Below are 19,502 nucleotides of genomic sequence, written 5' to 3' on the forward strand. Positions count from 1 at the left end.
GTGAATAAAAAAATATGTTGTAAACCTTTGCAGCTTTCCACTCGTGATTATTTGACTGTAGCGACTAGGGACGGTATTTTAACTCTAAAAAGACGGAAATTTCTTGTAATTTTCATATGTTGTGTTTAGATTAATGATGATTTTAATTTAAGTCATATTCATATTTTTATTATAATTTTTTTATAATTTCAAATTCATTTTATATCCTAGTTATTTAAAATTTTAATCATTTAACTTTTTTTGTTCTCTTGGTATTTTTATTATTATTGTCCCTTTCACTCTCATCTCGTCTCATTTCTCATTTTTGTATTTTGGTAGTTGAATATTTGTTGATTGAATAATGGATGTAGCCTGTCATTTCTAATATTATGTTTTTACTTTGAATCTTAGTTCCTTTTTCCTTCTTTCTTTAGAATATCTTGCACTATTAAATACATTATTTTTAGACATGAGATTTTAAATTCAAAATTCAAATCTAAATTTATTAATCCAAGTACAATATAATAGAACTAAGAAAAAACATGGAAGAATATCAATAAAGGATGCTAGAAGAAATTTAATATCTTTAAAGAATTTCTAACAAGTAAGTATTACACAAATTAACAAGTGAAGTTAATTATTGTTTTAACAGCAAGTATTTTATTAGTCCATATCCTTGTTAGATATTAAATTTTTTCAAGGATTCATCATTATATTGATGAGCTCCCAAAGAAAACATTTTCGAAAAAAAATGTGTAATCCTACACTCCCTTAATTTGCATCTATGACCCAAAAAATAAGAACTAGCCAAAAATTACAAAGGCTAGGAAGAATGACAATAAAGTCCTATAATAAGAAATCTATGGCAGTTAGTTCTCAAACAAAATATTCTAAAACCTAAGTTGCAAATATTAATTTAAATAATTATAAATAAAAATTTCAATTGCAAATTAAAAGTTATACTTACAATTTAAATACCTCATTGGCAACTAGAACTTCTTAATTTATAACTATCTAAATAAATATTTACAACTAATTTTTTAGAAACTTTTGTGACCTAAATTTACTATTTTGGGATTTTAATGTCATTCCCTCCAAATGTTTCTTTTGTAAGCAAAACCAAACAAAACTGACCATACCAAACTAATTTAATAAAAACTAAATAAAACTAATCATTGGTGAAGCTTGCTTTGGTTTGGTTTTATAAATTTAAAAATTGAATGGTTTGGTTGAGTTTTTGATTTTTTTTTAAAAACCTTAACCAACTTTGAACCATACCTTTTATATTTTTAAATGTATTTATTATAATTAATATTAGACTATTATGGTTTTTTTAATTTTAAGTAACTTCAACTGAAGTCCAGTCTATGTTCAAAATACTTTAATAGAATCCCTCATCCTTTTCTTCCCCTCTCAATTTTGCTATTAGAGAGTCAATTTTATATTCATAATGATATTTTATAAAATTTTTCCTTTCTTGATTTTAAAAGAGTTACTTTTTTATTATAGATATGAAGACAATTTATAATGAAATTTAACTTGTTTTACTTACAAATGCATATACTTTGGTGTTTTTTATAATAGAATTTGGATATTTTTATTTTGGATATGATATTTATTTTCATTCATGAAAAATAAAATCGGGAATGTGACTCAGAGTTGAAATATGAAAGAAAAAAGAGAGTAAAAAAATTATGTTTAGCCTTGCCATATGATTTTAAGTGTAAAAAAAAAATATATTAAAAACTAGTTTCATGCATAAACGATTATGTGTCAATTTTGTTTTGTGCACGCTTGATCACCCATTATTTTTAGGACAGGCCACATGTTGTGGGTCGGTCCAACCCGTCCCGGCCTATAAACACGGCCCATTTAGTTCTAAGCATCGGAAACCCCTACAGAGTCTCAGAAGAGCTATTTTCTACGTGCTCTATGCTATTTTCTTCAAATTTGAGCTAGTTATTTTAAATAGAAGGACGGTAAATTTAATTTCTGTATTATTTTAATTTTAAATATATTTTAATTTAAAATAATTTTACCCAATCCCAAATTAAAATGAACTCGTTCATCAAACCCGAACGATGATTTCACAATTTTCCGGTCAATTCAAGCCTTACTGTATTTCAGGCCCAATCCCAGACGACATAACCCGCAAACCCGAGTCACTACCATAGAGAAAAAAGAACAACCAGTATCCGTTCGAGGCTGAGCGTTCAAGGCCTGCTCTGCTAGGCTGCTACTTCACGAAGCTCAAGTTTTTACGTCGTCTTCAAAGCGGTTGTCTGCTTCTTTGTTGCTGGGTACGCGGCCTCGCTTCTTAAGCTAACTCCACAGTTTTCTTTCAGCCTTTCAATCAGGTTAGTATCCAGTATCCATACTAGCATGTATAATATTCACATGTAGGCTCTTTTTATGGAGTCAATCTGCTGCTAACTAAGAATAAGCCAGGAAGGAAATTGAGGGAAACTATGTTGATGACGTTCGTGGAAAAAATGAATGAACTTGTGCTTTAACTGTGACTTGAATGATTGAATTCTAGTAAAATCCCGTTGCAAATATGTTGTCAGAATAGATTAGCACGCAGCATGAACGGTTTTAATAATTTTAGTTGTTGCCTGTATGTTTTGTGGACTTGTGAAAAGCTATAACAATTTTGGAATGAGCATTATTTAGCATTGGGTGTAATCTATGGTGTTGGCTGACTCGTGAGCGCCTCTATAATGAGGAGGTGGTTGAATTAATTGTTTTCTAATTAATAAACTCCGATAAAACCCTTCCTTGTGAGTAGCAGATCCAGTTCTCTTAGTAGACGAACAAGCATCCCATACTCAGTCGGACGCCGTCCACTGTTGTCAGCCCCGCGTGGTTGTTCTCGGGCAAGCGGTGAAGGAGGTTCGAACCCTAGGGCTTTTTCTACTCCAAAAATCCGGTGTGATTGACTTGTTCAATCTGGTGTTTTGAATCTAGATTTGAATTTTTCCCCTCGTCATCTGTTCCCGCTGTTCCTGCTCTGTTTTAAGCTTTTCATTTTAATTTTGGCTTTGAATCTGGTCGTGTAATCGTTGAATATTGACACCTTTGGATTTGGGAATAATTACATATTGAGTTTATTTTTTTGTACTAGTTTTTGCTTGAGTGACGTGTACTTGGCCATTATACTTCTTCCCTTGTCATTTTGGTTACTAGTTTTTGACTTGTATGACGTGTTTTGGCATTCTGTTTATTAGTCTTTTTATATTGTCATCAAATTTTGAAATTCTCAAGGTACTTGTGATGCATGATCTTGTAAATGACTTGGCTCAAGTTGTGTCAAAGTATCTGGAACAAAAATTAAAAGGACATTATATCAACTGCGCATATTTCAAAGATTTCAGTCCGGGCAGATGCCCCCACTGAGTGTAGTACAGGTCTGCCTGTTTGGTGATGTTGGATTTTTTCCGCTTAGGTGTAGGATGGGGTTATCTGCCAAGAGATCTAGAAAAGCACCAAACAGTGACCTTGATTCGGATGACTACAGTGATATGGAGAGTGAACGGGTAAGTATTGGTTGGAAAGTTTCATCATCTTCTATGTAATCTTTGTGATTTTTTTTTGGTGCTTGAGGATTATTTTCTGATGTAGGTGGAGTCTGATGCAGAGGATTATGATGATGATGAGATGGAGGATGAAGATGACAAGGAGGGAACCTATGATGAGGAAGATGGTATGGTAGAGGAAGATAAATGGAATAATGACGAGATGGAACAGCTTGAGAAAGAGTATAGGGAACTCCATCAACAGGAGCAGTAAGATTTCCCTTTTTATGGATGTAATATGATCTATCTTGCTAGACTTGAAGTTGCTAAATGATTTTCCTGTGTTGGAGACTTTTCTTTGCAGTTGTTATTTTGGTATGCTATAGTGTTCTCTACTATTGATGGTCTTGTGTGTATCTGTCTGAAGTTTAAATGTTTAATGTTACATTACACACCCCCTCACGAACGACACATACACAAAAATAACTAGACCTTGTGAAGTATTGCCTTTTCTATAATGATGTACACTTGTACTGTTTTTTTTTTTCCCTTCTGTTTTTGGGCAACTACACTTGTAGTGTATTACTCATTCTGTCTCTAGGTAGCATTAAATATAAGGTACATCTTAAAAGATTTTAATTATTCATAATACAAGTCATTTTACAAAACCTAGATAGCAATATATATATGTATATATTAATAATTTACCCCTCTTTATGATAATCTACAATTAAAATGGTGGAGAGAGGAATTAAGGGAGATATAATTAACATAGGTTTGTTATTTGATGAGGATAATTTTGAAGATTTTTGGTAATTTTTGAAAAGTTCAAGAACTCAAACTAATTTTAACACATTTCTTTTTTCTGTGTAAAGTAATTAAAAATGACTTACAGATAGAAACAGAGGAAGTATTATTTACCAATATCTCTTTCTTCTTTGAGAGTTCTGGCTTTGCTACTATGTGCATTTCTAAAAGAAAAAAACTGCAAGGAATTGGGGATGATTGTTTGCTTTGCTGCTTTTATGAGTGTTCTTTGAAAATGTACCTTTTCAGCAAATGTGTTTTGTCCTATATTTATGAGCTTGGATATGGCCAAGAAATAGAGCAAACATTTCTCATTGACTTTGCATTTGTGAAATTCTTGTCAGCGAGAAACTTGATAATGCACGAGTCTTTCTTCTAAGCAATAGTGATCTCTATATTTGACTTCGGTTATGATGGAACTTTTTTGTTTTTCCTATTTTATCTTTAAGAGTGCATAAATTCTGATGCATGGAAAATTCTTTTTCTACCTTTAGAGATACTTTACAGAATTTGAAGCGTCATAAAGATGAAGATCTTCTTAAAGGTCAAGCTGTGAAAAACCAGAAGGTATGATGTTAACTAACTCATATCTTGATGATTTATTTTTCGGTTTTAAATCGATATAAATTATTTCATTGAGTAATGATTAATTATTTCCAATTATTTGATCTTTTCTTGTGAATGATCCATTTCTTTCTTATTATGATAATTGGAAAATTTTTGTATGTGCTTTAAATGGTAGAGCCATTAGACTTGACTATATCCCTATTGAAGTGTGGAAATGTTTAGGTGAAGAGGGGTGTTGTAACTAATTAAGTTATTTAATAAGATCTTATGATCCAAGAAAATGTCTAATGAATAGAGAAGCACTTAGTTCATATTTTCAAAAATAAAAAAGATATTCAGAATTGTGTAAACTACAAAGTGATTAAGTGTACGAGTCATAAAATGAAATTATGGAAAAGAATGATTAAATGTAGGTTGAGGTTGGAGATTGGTATGTCTGAGAACGAATTTGGTTTGATGTTGGGAAGGACTACGGTAGGAGCAATTTATCTACTAAGGGGACTAATGGAAAAGTATCAAAGCAAAGATAGAAAATTACACATGATTTTCATTGATTTGAAAAATGCATACAATTGGGTTGCTTATATTAGAGCTATACAAGATATGCATGAGAGGGCAAAAACTAGTTTAAGAACATCTGGCTAGGAGACAAAAGACTTTCTTGTGAGGATTGGCTTACATTAGGGATCATTTTTGAGCTCTTACCTTTTTGACCTGGTTTTAGATGTTTTAACTGAGCATATTCAAGAGGAAATCTCCAATTGCGTGCTTTTTGCAGGTGATATAGTTTTATGGTGAAGTCAATAAATGATATTAACTACAAAGTTGAATTATGGAAGCCTTGGAGTCGTAGGGTTTTTGTTTGAGTAGGAGTAAGACGGAATATTTGCATTACAGTTTTGATAAGAGATTAGTTAGTAGTGATTTAGAAATAAAATTGAGAGATCACATTATACCACAAGTGGAAAAATTTAAATATTTGAGAGCAATTATTTAATATAATAGGGATGTTGTGCGTAGGATGTAAATTGGGTGGTTTAAATGGAAAAAAACCTGAAGGAGTTATTTGTAATTGAAAAATACCTAATTAACTTAAAGAGAAGTGTTATCGAACTACTATAAGATCATCCATATTATATGGCAGTGAATGTTAGACTTTAAATTGACAATATGAATATAAAGTTGGAGTAGCAGAGATGAGAATGTTGAGATGAATGTGCAGGTATACACAAAAAGATAATATCTAAAATAAGCATATATATATATATATATAAAGGGCGTCGCATATATATTAAGAGGAAGATGGTAGAAAATCGTTTGACGTTGTTAAGATATGTACAGAGAAGGTCATGGGAGGTATTGGTGAGGAGAGTGAAGCGGATGATCTTGAACCTTATAAAGAATGGTAGGGGAAGACTAAAGAGAAAACTTATTGACGTTGAACTTAATTAACAATATGTTTAAAAGTTTGGTTGATGATAGAGCACAATGGCATCATGAAATCTATACAAACAACCTCACATAGTGGGATAAGGCTTGTTATTGTATTGTTGTTGTGCTTTCAATTATACTTCTTTTGGTCCAAAAAATAGGACATTTTCTATCGGCCAGTTTTGGTCCAAAATGTAGGCACTGGCAAAGAGTCAATAGGATTAAATTCTTCTTTTCTATAAATGCCTTTATTAATTGTATTGTAGAGAGATTATATAAGAAGGAGATTTAAATAATTATGATAGATTGATTTTAATTGAATGGTAATCTTGGAAAGTAGTGATAACTTCTTACCATTTTAATGGTACAAACCATTTTAAACTACTTTTCTTAATCCTTATGAAGAAGTTAAAAGTATCCTATATTTTGGACTAGAGGGAGTAGTTGTTATTCATATTTGCCTCCACTGCTTAGTTAGTAATCATATTATTTTTGTTTTCCCTGAAGGCACTTTGGTACAAGATCCTTGAGCTTAGAGTCTTACTTCAGAAGCCATACTCAAGTTCAAATAGGTTACCCCAGGTACTGTCCTATTCCACTTTTGAGACTACCAAGACTTTTATTTATCATGTGAGAATTTTGTCCCAAAGAGATAAACTTTTTGCAGGAACCAGTCAGGTCTTCGTTACATGGTTCTGATGAGAGCGTTAGTGCAGCATATTCAGATCTTGTGACTTCCTCCAAGGAGACTTTAGATTCTATATTGGAACTGCAAGAGGTATAATTGTCTGAAGATATGGAAGAGAAAGTAGAACTGTTCTTTTACATTTCATGCCTATGGAAACTATGAAGTACTTAGCTATAATATTATGTCTTTAATTCTCTAAGTTTGTTATGCACTGATAGTTGTATCCTTTATGTTAGGCTCTGCTTGCCCAGAATCCATCTATTGCCCAAGCCACAGATGGTAATTTATTTCTTCTTGTCTTTTGTTTTGATCCCACCTAGTGGGATAAGGCTTATTGTTGTTGTTGTTTTCTGTTTCTTCTTCTTGTAAATTAAATTAAATGCTTGGAATTTCTTTTGGGTGTTGCATAAAACATTTCCAGTAAGAAGCAATTATTCTAGCAATTTAACTTCCCTAGTAATTGAAATTCTGTATAACAGTAATAGAGATTTTCTCAATTGCTGGTGATTCTGTGAGCAATAGATGTTAGATTCAAGATAGAATTATCTCTGCCTTGGATTTAGTACATTCCAGAAATGAAGACACCTGAGTTGAAAATGATTGATAAAATTGCAAGAAGGAGAAGTTGGGTTTTGGGTATTGAAACCTGTCAGAACCCTTGTTTTTTAGTTAGGGAAGAAGAAAACTTGCTTTGGCTTTATTTCATTCCAGAAATGTTTATTAGTAACATGAATTTGTTTTCTCTTCTAAAAGGTTCAGAAAGGTCATCAAAACATTTAAACGTTTCTAAGGATTTGGATGGCAATTTTGATGACGAGTGGTCACAGATTTCTCAGATGCAAAAGAGGTAATTTTTTTCCCCTCATTTTCTTGGTGCGCTCTTATTTTGTTAGACATTCATTTCCCCACAGTACTCCTTCATCGAGGCTCCTAAGTTTTGTGCTTGAATCCAATCGATAGCAGTAATATTTGAAACCTACCTTGTTATGTATTTGGTTGCTTTTTCTTTATTTTCTATCTTGCTGAGGTTTTTTGGCCCCACACAAAGCTGACCCAACTTGTGAGCAACCCTAAATTACGTGTCTTCACCAAACTGTTTAAACCTTTTGGGTTGAAGTGGTTTTTGATACAATATTGGTCTTTATGATGAAGCGATCTATTGGTGAGTCCTTACTGACTTCAAAATGGATTAATATCGTGATCTTGTGCCTTTTCCTGTTTCCACACTTATAGCCCAAGGGCTTTTGTGTTAGGGTATTTGTTAGAAATATTAATAAAGCCAATAATTGGTCGTCACCAAACCCTTTTGACAATTTAAATTTTTTATATTTATTCACGTGTGAATAAAATTGATCATCTCGACACTATGACCTAATTGATGCTGTTCATGATTGTATTTTGTAGAGTAGCACCTTTCAGAGACAGGTCAATCAACAAATGGCAGAGGATGACACAAGTGACAACTGGTGCTGCTGCCTTTAAAGGCAAATTACAGGCTTTTAATCAGGTCTGGCTTTGTAACTTCGCTGAGGATTCTGCAGTGTGATATGCAGGCTGTTTTACTCTTAGTATGTTGCCCCATCACAGGATATAAGTGACCAAGTTGCTACTTATATGAGGGATCCCAGCAGAATGATCAAGCAAATGCGGCTGAGAAGATCTGCTGTTAGTATATTTGGAAATGTAAGTCACTGTTGTCAATTTTTATTTTAAAAACATGATGCGGTTTTAGAGTTTTCTCATGTAGCCATAAAGAGAGACTTATACTTGCTTTTTTGGTTCTTGTCTTTAATTTTTGAGTGCCTCTCAGTTTATGTGTAGTGGCTTCCAGAGTATGTTAACATAACTGCTAATCTTTTCTCTCCTTTCTGCATGTGCCATCACTGGCATTGTCTTCAGATTGTGGAGGCCAATGATAACTCTAAGGAAGAGGTTAGTCAAATTCATTGCTAATTGAGTTAAACCAGAACCTTTTCGATTTTCTCCATGTCTGTGCAGACAAAATTGAGTCATTTTTGTATGTACTAAGTAATATTTTTAAAGGAAGTCATTCAAGTGTTTTCAACCATAGGTTAAGTCTTCATATTCATTGGTTGGCATCTTTAGTATTGATTATTATTTTAATCTCCTTTTTACCTGTATGGTGGTGCTTAGCAACATAGATCAATGCTTCCATTTACTCCTTGCCGCCTTCTTTGAACTCATATTTTACATGACTGTTACGAAGTTTAATTTTTCCAGGAAACTCATACTGATGGTGATCCCGAACTTCTGGATGACTCTGAATTTTATCAGCAATTACTAAAAGAGTTTTTTGAGACAGTTGATCCTACATCATCTGGTAAACAATAATGGTTTTCTTTTTGGCTGAATAAACATTCTTTATGTATTGTATTTATATTTTTACTTCTGATGTCATTGGAGTATTAGACTAATCAGGACATTCATGTTTTATTTATAATATATTTTGGCAATTAGGAGTGACTGATGTTAGGTTTATAGTTTGAATGTTTTCCTAGCTAAAGGCTGGTATTTCTTCTTCGTGGTGACTGAATAGTTATATATCACATTTTGTTGAGCCTAGCATTAGCATGAGTTGTTTTCCCTAAAAATCATAGATTTAACCTTATGTTGTGCAAGTGGAAGCCAGTTTCTAATTTTCTGCTGTTGTGAATTATTTAGAGAAAGCAGTTTATGCTCTGAAGAAGACACAACAAAAGAAAAGAAAAATTGTCGATCGTCGGGCCTCAAAAAGTCGCAAGATAAGGTTAGCTGAAGATGGCATTTCCTTGTTTGGTACAATTGTCGATCGTGTGTGTGTGTGTGTGTGTAGATCTCTTCTCCAGAACTGAGAAAGAGAGGCTAATTTGCTGTTGCTATTCTGCAATGTGGTGTTGAAGGTATAATGTTCATGAAAATATTGTGAACTTTATGGCCCCCGAGTCCATGAATCTTCCAACTATGGTTCCTAAACTTTTTGGAGATTTGTTCGGATTAAAGTCACGAAGATCATCTGCTGGTGCAGCATAATCTTGCTTGGGGAACAGATACATGATATCAAGTTTTGTGCAGTAACTGGTCACAACCTAGTTTTACTCATTCGGCCAACAACATATTGTTTATTGAGGAATTTTGTTTCTCTCCTCGGAAGGCAACAATTTAGTGTAGCAACAGGAGGTTTCAGTTTCAATTCTTCTGTGTTTTTATGTTCTAATCGTTGGCAGCATGTGTCCGTAAGCAATCTATGTCCTGCTAAACCATAATTAGCCGTTACATTCATACTGAATTTTAATTCCACATAGTTAGATGATGATGTAACTTGTTAAAGATGCATACATGATGGTGGTTTCACATGTCAAATCTCCCACTTTTTTTCCCTCTTCACTTAGATGGTTCAAGGCTTGGAAAAAGACATAATCTCTTATAACATGTACTTGATAATTATGAATGACAATCTGGCATTCCTTTGTCCTTGTAGAAATTTATTTGCAAGTGGGTAGGCTTGGTGAGAATAAGAATCTTCTTTTGACCCATTGATTATGGGCCCATTTGAATTTCAGTTGTGTATAATTGATTATAAAATAATTAATATGATTGATTTTGATTATAATTGATTATGTTATAACGCAATTTGTTTAGATATTATTTTTTTGAAATTGATTTCAATTGTGTAAATGATCGTAAAAGATATTGCTTTTCAAAATTAAATTAATAAAGTTATATTTAATATTATTAAAGTTATTAAATTTTATTTAAGAAATAAAATATATTATTTAATGGTAAATTAAATTTATAAGTAATCTCTCAGAGTTTATTTTAAAACATGTTTTTAACTCAATAATTAATAATTAATTATAAAAAAATTGACTGTTTGGATAATTTTTACTAAAATTAATTATTTGGCCTGTAAAATTGGTTTTACACTTGATCCAAACAGGTTGCAGGTAGCATGGCTGAGTAAACTGTGGAGCAGTATACCACCAAGCGTTTGGTTCCATCGATCAGGGAGTTGTATCAATTTAACTAGAAGTATTGAGTTCGATATTTAGGATTGTAGTCACATTAAATAACGCAATGGAAGAGCTTGCTGCTTAAAAGGGTTCTACGAGTGCTTGATCCAAATTAATGTGAGCCTCATTAAGTCCTTTAGCTCAAGTTGGGCAGGCCAGGCCCATGATATTTGGCGCGATACACAGAAAATAGTGAAGTAGAATCGAGTTCCAATGCACTACGTAACTATGCTGCTATCTTTCAAAATCTGAAAACCCTTATCACAAGTTTGGTTGGAGGAATTTTAAGGCAAGAGGGGAATTTTATCTACTCTTTTTATCCTTTTTTTTTCCTCTTTATTTATATCATGGGAATAATAGCCAAATAAAACATTAAAAACTGATGACAACCATATAAACAAATTCCAAATCACAGATAAATTATAAAGAGTAATGTAATAATAACAAAACAGAGGCTCCTAGAAAAATCAGATAAAACAACAGAAAACGATATTTCATTACGTCGAGACACCCACCACATACTGGTGAAACCGCCACTAGAACCGATAACACATTATTGCTTCCTTTGAATTAAAAAAAAAAATTATTGCCACATATATTACGTTGTATTTTAAACCTCAAATTTTTCGGATGGCAAAAAAGGAAAAAAAAAACTCATTTTTTTCTGGGATATATAAATAGTTAATTTATGTACTCTCCTGACTCACAAAACATAAGAGGCATAGTGACAGAAGCGTTCATTTACTACTCATCCATGGCGGTCCAGGTGAGTTCTTCTTCATCTCTCTCTTTCACTGAACTAATTTTCATTTTTTGTGAACCAATCATATAATAAGAAGGAGGAGCGATAAGATTGTGGTTCTCTTGTTGGGCCGCCAGAGATACGATAATGGCTCTAATTTTAAAAGTCCATTAAATTGTGGCAGGCTTGGTTCAAGGACGATTTCGATGAAGATCCAAGGCTTCCTCACTATCGAAACCCCGATGAATTTGTGTCTATGGACCAATTGGCAGGTCCCTATTTCTTTGTTTTTCTTTTTGGCCTGTCTAGAGAGAGAGAGAGAGAGAGAGAGAGAGAGAGAGAGAGAGTATAGTTCTTAATTTAGGAGTGATTGTTGCTGAAACTGGTGAATCTACAGAATTGGGAGTGCTGCACTGGAAGCTGAATCCAAACGACTACGAGAACGATGAAGAGTTGCGGAAGATTCGAGAGACGAGGGGATACAATTACATGGTAATATATCTTTATTATTGTATTATTTGATTAATTTCCTCAAATCGGCAAATTGACCAGCGTACTGCAAAAAAACAAATTTATTTATAAAAATACTATAAATTCAAAAATATTTATTAAAATGCTATAAATTAAAAATTGGTTTCAATGACACAAAGTTTAAATTTCACCTTTTTAGTGTGAGAAGAATAGAAGTTGGATTGGGTGACATTAAGTTTCGTACATTTAGTATAAAAAAAATTGTGTTAGGTGCAATAAGATTGATTATCATGGTCTCAATATTCCTAAAGTCAAACCTCTTTTCTTCCTCCCTCTCTCTCCTCAATAAAATTAACTCCTCGTGCCTTCTTGCAAGTTAAAACAACTCTCTTTATCTCATGCATATAGTATATAGTAATATATAGATATTATATATAGTATGTAAAAAAAATTATATATTTACATTTTTTTAATTTTTAAATAATTTAAAACTAAAAATGATAAATTATAAAATGGATATTTATATTTTATCATGAAATTTAAATAGAATGTTTTAATTTTTTTCAGGAATTGTACAAGGTTTTTCAAAAATCAGTGCTGTCACTTTTTTTTTAAAAAAAATATATGATAAAATAATGAGATTCTTTTAAGAAAATAAAAATATTTATGTAATTAACATTATATATCTAATATTCATAATGATAGTTTGCTATGAGATAAATAATAGGAAGAAGGAAAAATAAATATCTCTAAAATAGAAAAATAATAATTTAGTCCTTTGAAATATGATAATGTCTTTTAAGTCTTAAGGGACCTAACTGCCACTAAAGTTTCTGATAAAATAATAAAAATATTACTTAATTTTAAAAAGTGAAAAATAATAGTGAGAGAAAGTTGCAAATTCGTAAATCATTTTATTCATTTATTGAATTAGACTTGTAAATTTTAAAACTAAAATTGTGAATAAAAAAACTTTATACATTTTGCTAATTGAAAGAAAAAAATAGTAAGAAAAAGTTGTGAATGGCTAGCTTAGTAAATGACAAAGTAAAACTTTTATCCAATAACAAAGTTTAATATATTTAAGTCTTTTCATTTTCTTAAAAACATCTCATTATTTTATCATATATTTAAAAAAAATGATAACATTGATTTCTGAAAAACCTTGTATAATTTTAGGAAAAAAATTTAAAACTTTCTATTTAAATTTTATGATAAAATATAAATATCCATTTTATATTTTATCAGTTTCAGTTTTAAATTTAAATACATATATATAATTCATTTCAATATATTTACAATTATATTAAAAAGATAAATCATTTAAAAATTATAAAATGTAAGTATATAATTTTTTTTTACATACTACATATAATAGTTATATATTACTACATATTATATGCATGAGATAAAGGGAGTTGCTTGAGCTTGCAAGAGGGCACGAGGAATTAGTTTTATTGAGAAGAGAGGGAGGTAGAAAAGAGGTTTGGCCTGAGGGATAATAAGATAATAGTAATCAATCTTGTCATATTCGGCACATTGTTTTTTTATATTAATTGTATGAAACTCGGTGTCATCCAACCCAACTTCTATTATTCTCACACTGAAAAAGTTAAATATGAATTTGGTGTCATTGGAATTGATTTTCAATATATAGCATTTTAGTAAATATTTTTGAATTTGTAGTATTTTGATAAATAAATTTGTTTTTTTGCAGTACGCTGGTCAATTTGCCCCTCAAATCTTATTTTGTATTGAACAGAGTTAAGAACTTACTTGAACATGGTGCAGGATCTGCTGGATTTATGCCCAGAAAAAGTGGAAAATTACAAGGAGAAGTTGAAGATCTTCTATACGGAGCACATTCATCAGGACGAAGAGATTCGATATTGCTTGGAAGGGAGTGGATATTTTGATGTGAGAGGCAAACAAGACCGTTGGATCCGCATTTTGGTCAAGCCAGGTGATCTTATCATCTTGCCTGCTGGAATCTACCATCGCTTCACTCTTGACACTAGCAACTATGTGAAGGTATGAATTTTCTTCCAATACTTATTAAATTAAAGAAATTGAATTAACGATAATTAAGTGATAAAAATTAAAATTATTAATATGAAAAATATGTTGAAATTTATAGATTGAGGTAATTATAAATTTAGTTATTTTAATTGTAGGTAAAGTAAAACATTCAAATTTAACCCTTAAATTGTAGTTGAGGTTTTTTGTTTGTATTATTTAAATCAGTATTTATAACTCATTTTTTGAAAAATTTACAGGATACCTAATTATCATCAATTCAAGTTTTAGAACCCAAGTGGCATTCTTCCTTGCTATTTTTTTTTTGAAAAAAATATAATCATTGGTGCTTATAGTTTCATCAAGTTTTGTTTTTATTTCTTTTAATTTTTTAAGTATTTTTAGTTTCTATAATTTTAAAAATATTGGATAATTTTTATTTTTTAGGTCCTTATAATTTCTGTTTTTCAGTATTTTAGTCTCTATAAGGATTGAAAATACTAAAAATAAAAAACTACAAGGACTAAAACAAAACTTGATTAAACTATAAGGATTAAGGATTATATTTTTCTTTTTTTTATATACAAAATATAACAAATTGCTTAATTTTTTGCTAGTCATCTAATGAGTTTTTGTTTTCTTATAAACGTGCAACTTGTAAAAATCTATCTTCTACCCTGCACCTTTGGGATGATTTGCACAATACATCTCTTCCTTTTTAATTTGGTATGGATTTTTGGTATTTTTATACTCTGGTTGGATGTAAAATTTATAACACAAATACGCAACATGTTACTCCCCGGTCCTATACATTAGAAATCTTTTAGAGGGAAAAAAAAAAAAGGTGTTCCTTAATATAAGTCATTTCTGACTTTTCGATGCAGCATTTAGCAAGTTATTTTGTAAATGCCCTCCTAAGTCCTAACCACGTACTACCAATTTTGTGAAACTATTAAAGGACAGTGTTTGTTAGTAGCAAAAACCAAAAATGGGAAGTGATGTAAATTTTAGAAAACTCCATTGCTTTAACTAATTTATCTTTGGTTTTAGTCATTCGCCTTGTGTTTGTTTTGCGCGCAGTTAATGAGGCTGTTTAGGGGAGATCCAGTATGGACATCATACAATCGGCCCCAGGAAGATCACCCTGCCAGAAAGGAATATCTTCAAAGCTTTCTGAAAACTGGTGTGCCACTTGAAGCCCATTAGGACTCTTTCATTTCATCTCTCTCTCTCTCTCTCTCTCTCTCTCTATATATATATATATATATATGTGTGTGTTTGTTTTGTGTGTGTGTGTGTGTGGTGGGCGTCCTAGAGATAATCCATGTATGAACCTTATTAAGCGCTGTTGTTATTGAGATGAAACTCTGTTTGAACAAATTTAAGAGCTCTCTCTTTGGACCTATGAACATTGCTGTCTTGAGATTGTGTTTGTGTAAACTAATCTGAATTGAGATGCGATCTGTTTTGTTTTCATTAAAAATTTGTGGTCCTACCAATAGGATAGTAGGAGAGGGCAAGGGGCTAATGCTTGTATTTAGCATCTGACCTTACATGGCTAAGATTGTGTTCAATAAGAATACTTGTGTACAATAAAACAATTCCTGATCCAAAAATTGTTGGAGTAACAATTACTGATGTCAAAGATTTACATCTGAGTCAAAATAATGTCTCAGCAGAATAAGTTGAATCAAGTGAATTAATTTTTAAGTAACAATTTTAGTTTGAGTTTGTTATTTTTTATTTTTTATAGATGATGAAGCTAGCAATGCTCAAGTTTGAATTAGTAATTTCAGATAATATGGTTTTTACTAAAAAATTGAAAATTAAACTGTTGGTCTTTTGCTTTCATTAAGTTTTGAAATTTGAGGTATTTTTTTTTAAATAACTCCTTAAAATTCATTTTTTTTAATCATTCTTTCCAGCAACAGACTCCAACTCGTTCATTTGCAAAATATGATTTACAGCAGATGTGGCTTAGCCAGGAATGGATTGGAAAATGAATTTATGCTTCTACTTGTCCACAATTTTTTTACCATCAACGTAATCATCATTTTCAACCCATGGTTTCAAATTCAACTATGCTAATACACTAATAAATATTTTCTCTTAATCATGATATAAGACATTAGTAACTTCTTCACGGTTTAAAAAGAAAATGAGGTGAAACTTTAGTCTCTAAAATTTTTTTATATTTTTTCAATCATACCCTTATTAATTATCTTATATAATAACACTTGAAATCTTAATGTATCATTTTCTCTAACAAAGTAATAAATGAAGTTGGGATATAGCTGAAAAAATAATTAAAAAAACTACTTAATATATTATATTTTGAATCAAGTAAAACTTTTAGGAAATGTTATATTTTATAATCTGAATGAAGTGTTTATATTTTAAATACAGCTCAATCCCATATTATATATGCCAGAGATTATAGAGACCAAAGCCAGGGGATTCTTTTTAAAAGAATTGATGCTTAACCTTGAATTAAAAAAAAAAATATGTTCATTAATTTCATTCTATCATGATTCCTACAATACGACTTATCCAATAAGTTTAACAGAAGAGGAAGGTTGTATATTTTGACCAATACTCATCAAATATGAGAGAGAGAAAGAGAGAGAGTGAGTTATACTTTTGTTTTGGCATCAAAATAGAGCGTCATGCCCCAAAGTGCTGTTTTTTCTTTTGATATTATCTCTCACCTGCAAATAGCATCATTATGTAAGAAGAGAGAGACATACACAGGGTAAAACTTAAGTTTTTAATCTTATATATTTAATATATTTTTGTTTAATCACATCAATACAAGTGAATTTTAATATATTAATAATATCAATAACAATAATTTGTTAAAATAAATAATCTTTATAAAATCACATGTTTTATTTAACTAAAAATAAGTATCTTAAATATATAAGGTTAAATATATAAATTTCTCCCTTCCCCACACACACACAAGTACACACATGCATTCCTTTTGATTTTATTTTAATTTTTAATATATTAAAAATTTGGGCCAAGCCCAATCATGTTCGAACTTGGCTTGAATGCTTAATTAAAAAATATTTTTTAAAATATATAAAATATAACAAAATATTAATTAATTATTTAAATTTTATGTTATTTTATATTAAAATACCATATTTGAGTGTATTATTATAATTTTTTAAAAAAATTAAAATATTTATATTTTTATTATTTTTAATCAATAAAATATTTTAAAATATATTTTGATTTTGATTTTTATATTTTAAGATGTACTTATTTTTTAAAAAACATTTTGACTCCTATACAGCGTCTAAGTATTTAAAAAATATTTTATATTTTTATAAAATAAGATAATTAATTTTAAAGTAAAAAATTAAATTAAAAATAATTCTAAAAATAAAATTCAAGCATGTACAAATTCTCAACTCTATTACAAGATGAATACAATAAATAAAATAATATATTTAAATAATTTTTTGATTATCATCTACACTAGACTTAGTTAAAAATTAAAAATAAATTAGAGTAAATATTCTTTTTATGTAAGAGTTAAACAATATAAAAAGTAAAAAAAATTTCAAAAAAACACATCATTTTACTCATAATTTAATAATTTTATTTTATATACTATAATAATGACTATTTTTCTCATATTTTTAAAAATAAAAAGTACAATTTACTCAAAGGTTATTAAAAATTTAAACTAATCAAGGCAATAATTTTAACTTAATAGTCTAATTGTGATTGAATTGAAGTGAATTTGATCATAATTAAAATAATATAATTTAATTAAAATATACAAAATATTTATATATGAATATGATAAGAACAAACCACTAAGATATTAATTGACAAGCAAAGAAAAAACTCATGAATAAATTACATATACTACAATATAATAGAAATAGAGTTACTTAAGTATAAAGTTAATAAATTATATTATATTTTATTATTTTAAAGTTAAAATAATATTTTATACTTAACAGAGTTACTTAAAAATTAAAATTGGTTTAAAAAATAGAGAAAAACATTTTTAAAAAATTTTGGGTATTTGAGCCAGGACGAATAAGCCTGAAGCCTGAAGGTATTATAGTCGGGCTTGACTATATGAATTTTTTATATGAGGTAAAATATTTTAAGCCTAGCTCGAATTAAATCCAATTTAAATAAGCCTGGCTATCCTGAATTACTAGGTCTAATATTATAATCTTTCAATCTCACTTTCAAATTACTACTAACTAACTTCTTATCAAAATTATAATGAAATTATTCAGTTATATTCTTACTCATGAGGAAACTCTTTGACTCTAAGGTCCTCTTCCATAATTCAAATTTATAGTAATCTATTCTCTTTTTTTTTATAATAAGAACTATATAATCTACAAAAGCATGCATTTGAATTTTTTTTAAATATGTTCAATCAAAATATCTAAAATCAAGTCAAACAAATATATACTCAAAGATTATCACTCATGTAGTCTAATCCTTTTAAGAAATTCCTTTGTTTCACTGCTAGACGTTCTTATATTAGTTATTGTACTTTCATAATATTTTGTATAGCTCTAATATAGGAAATCCTAACTCATTTCTTTTCTAAGACTTTTTGAAGTAATTCTCTCGATTCACATTCATAAACTTTTTTTAAATCAACGAAAATCATGTATAAATCTTTACTTTAGTTTCAATACTTTTTCATTAATTCTCTTAATAGATAAATTATTTCTATATTAATTCTTAGAAATACTAATCTCCAATCCCATCCTATGCTCAATCACCCTTTAATCTTTTTCTAACATGTTTTATCAAAATCAATAAAAATTTTAAAACTTACTAGTTCTATCTAAAAATTTAATAAGTTTTCAATTTTATCTCAATTAAATATATAAATGTTAATATTCCCTCCACCTCAAATTATAATATACTTTTAAGCAAAATTATACATACCAATAAAGTTTATTAAATACACTTTTTAATTTTATTTTTTTAAAATAAAAATAAATTTTCAAAAAAATATTTCATTTAATACTCAATTTATAAAAGAATATTAAAGAGAGAGAATATACCATAAAGGGTAATATTAAAAAAATATCATTAAAAAAAATTTATTGTTATCGAGATGTCTTACAATTTGGGACAAAAGTAATAAAATATTTTATTTCATCAACATTTAATGAGAAATAAAAAGAAAAACTTTTGATAAAAACTTCATGACATGGACTTATGATTAAGATAAAAAAAATTCTGTCCGCTGTATAAACAATACTAGATCATATGTATGTATG

General features: G+C 29.7%; 2 protein-coding genes across 3 annotated transcripts; both read left to right on the forward strand.

Annotated features, from left to right (window-relative positions):
• The first annotated feature begins 2,156 nt into the window (after nucleotides 1–2,156).
• On the forward strand, nucleotides 2,157–10,468 carry LOC129287504 (uncharacterized). 2 transcript variants are annotated; one of them, XM_054923689.1, is made up of 14 exons: nucleotides 2,157–2,336; nucleotides 3,425–3,515; nucleotides 3,601–3,764; nucleotides 4,796–4,868; nucleotides 6,807–6,881; nucleotides 6,967–7,077; nucleotides 7,224–7,266; nucleotides 7,741–7,834; nucleotides 8,392–8,494; nucleotides 8,575–8,670; nucleotides 8,887–8,919; nucleotides 9,229–9,328; nucleotides 9,670–9,754; nucleotides 9,888–10,468. In XM_054923689.1, the coding sequence occupies exons 2-14, from the start codon at nucleotides 3,432–3,434 to the stop codon at nucleotides 10,015–10,017; spliced, it is 1,191 nt and encodes a 396-aa protein (XP_054779664.1). In that variant the 5' UTR covers nucleotides 2,157–2,336; nucleotides 3,425–3,431; the 3' UTR covers nucleotides 10,018–10,468. The 2 variants fall into 2 exon arrangements, with proteins under 2 accessions (XP_054779664.1, XP_054779665.1); XM_054923690.1 differs by having other exon boundaries at nucleotides 3,431–3,515.
• A 1,224-nt stretch (nucleotides 10,469–11,692) lies between these two features.
• On the forward strand, nucleotides 11,693–15,687 carry LOC129287989 (acireductone dioxygenase 1). Its single transcript, XM_054924290.1, has 5 exons — nucleotides 11,693–11,763; nucleotides 11,924–12,011; nucleotides 12,137–12,231; nucleotides 14,002–14,241; nucleotides 15,307–15,687. The coding sequence occupies exons 1-5, from the start codon at nucleotides 11,752–11,754 to the stop codon at nucleotides 15,430–15,432; spliced, it is 561 nt and encodes a 186-aa protein (XP_054780265.1). The 5' UTR covers nucleotides 11,693–11,751; the 3' UTR covers nucleotides 15,433–15,687.
• The last annotated feature ends 3,815 nt before the right edge of the window (nucleotides 15,688–19,502 follow it).

Source organism: Prosopis cineraria, unplaced genomic scaffold (genome assembly GCF_029017545.1).
Source record: "Prosopis cineraria cultivar Desert tree isolate PC_DT_omini unplaced genomic scaffold, ASM2901754v1 PC12, whole genome shotgun sequence".
In the NCBI taxonomy this organism is placed as follows: Eukaryota; Viridiplantae; Streptophyta; class Magnoliopsida; order Fabales; family Fabaceae; genus Prosopis; species Prosopis cineraria.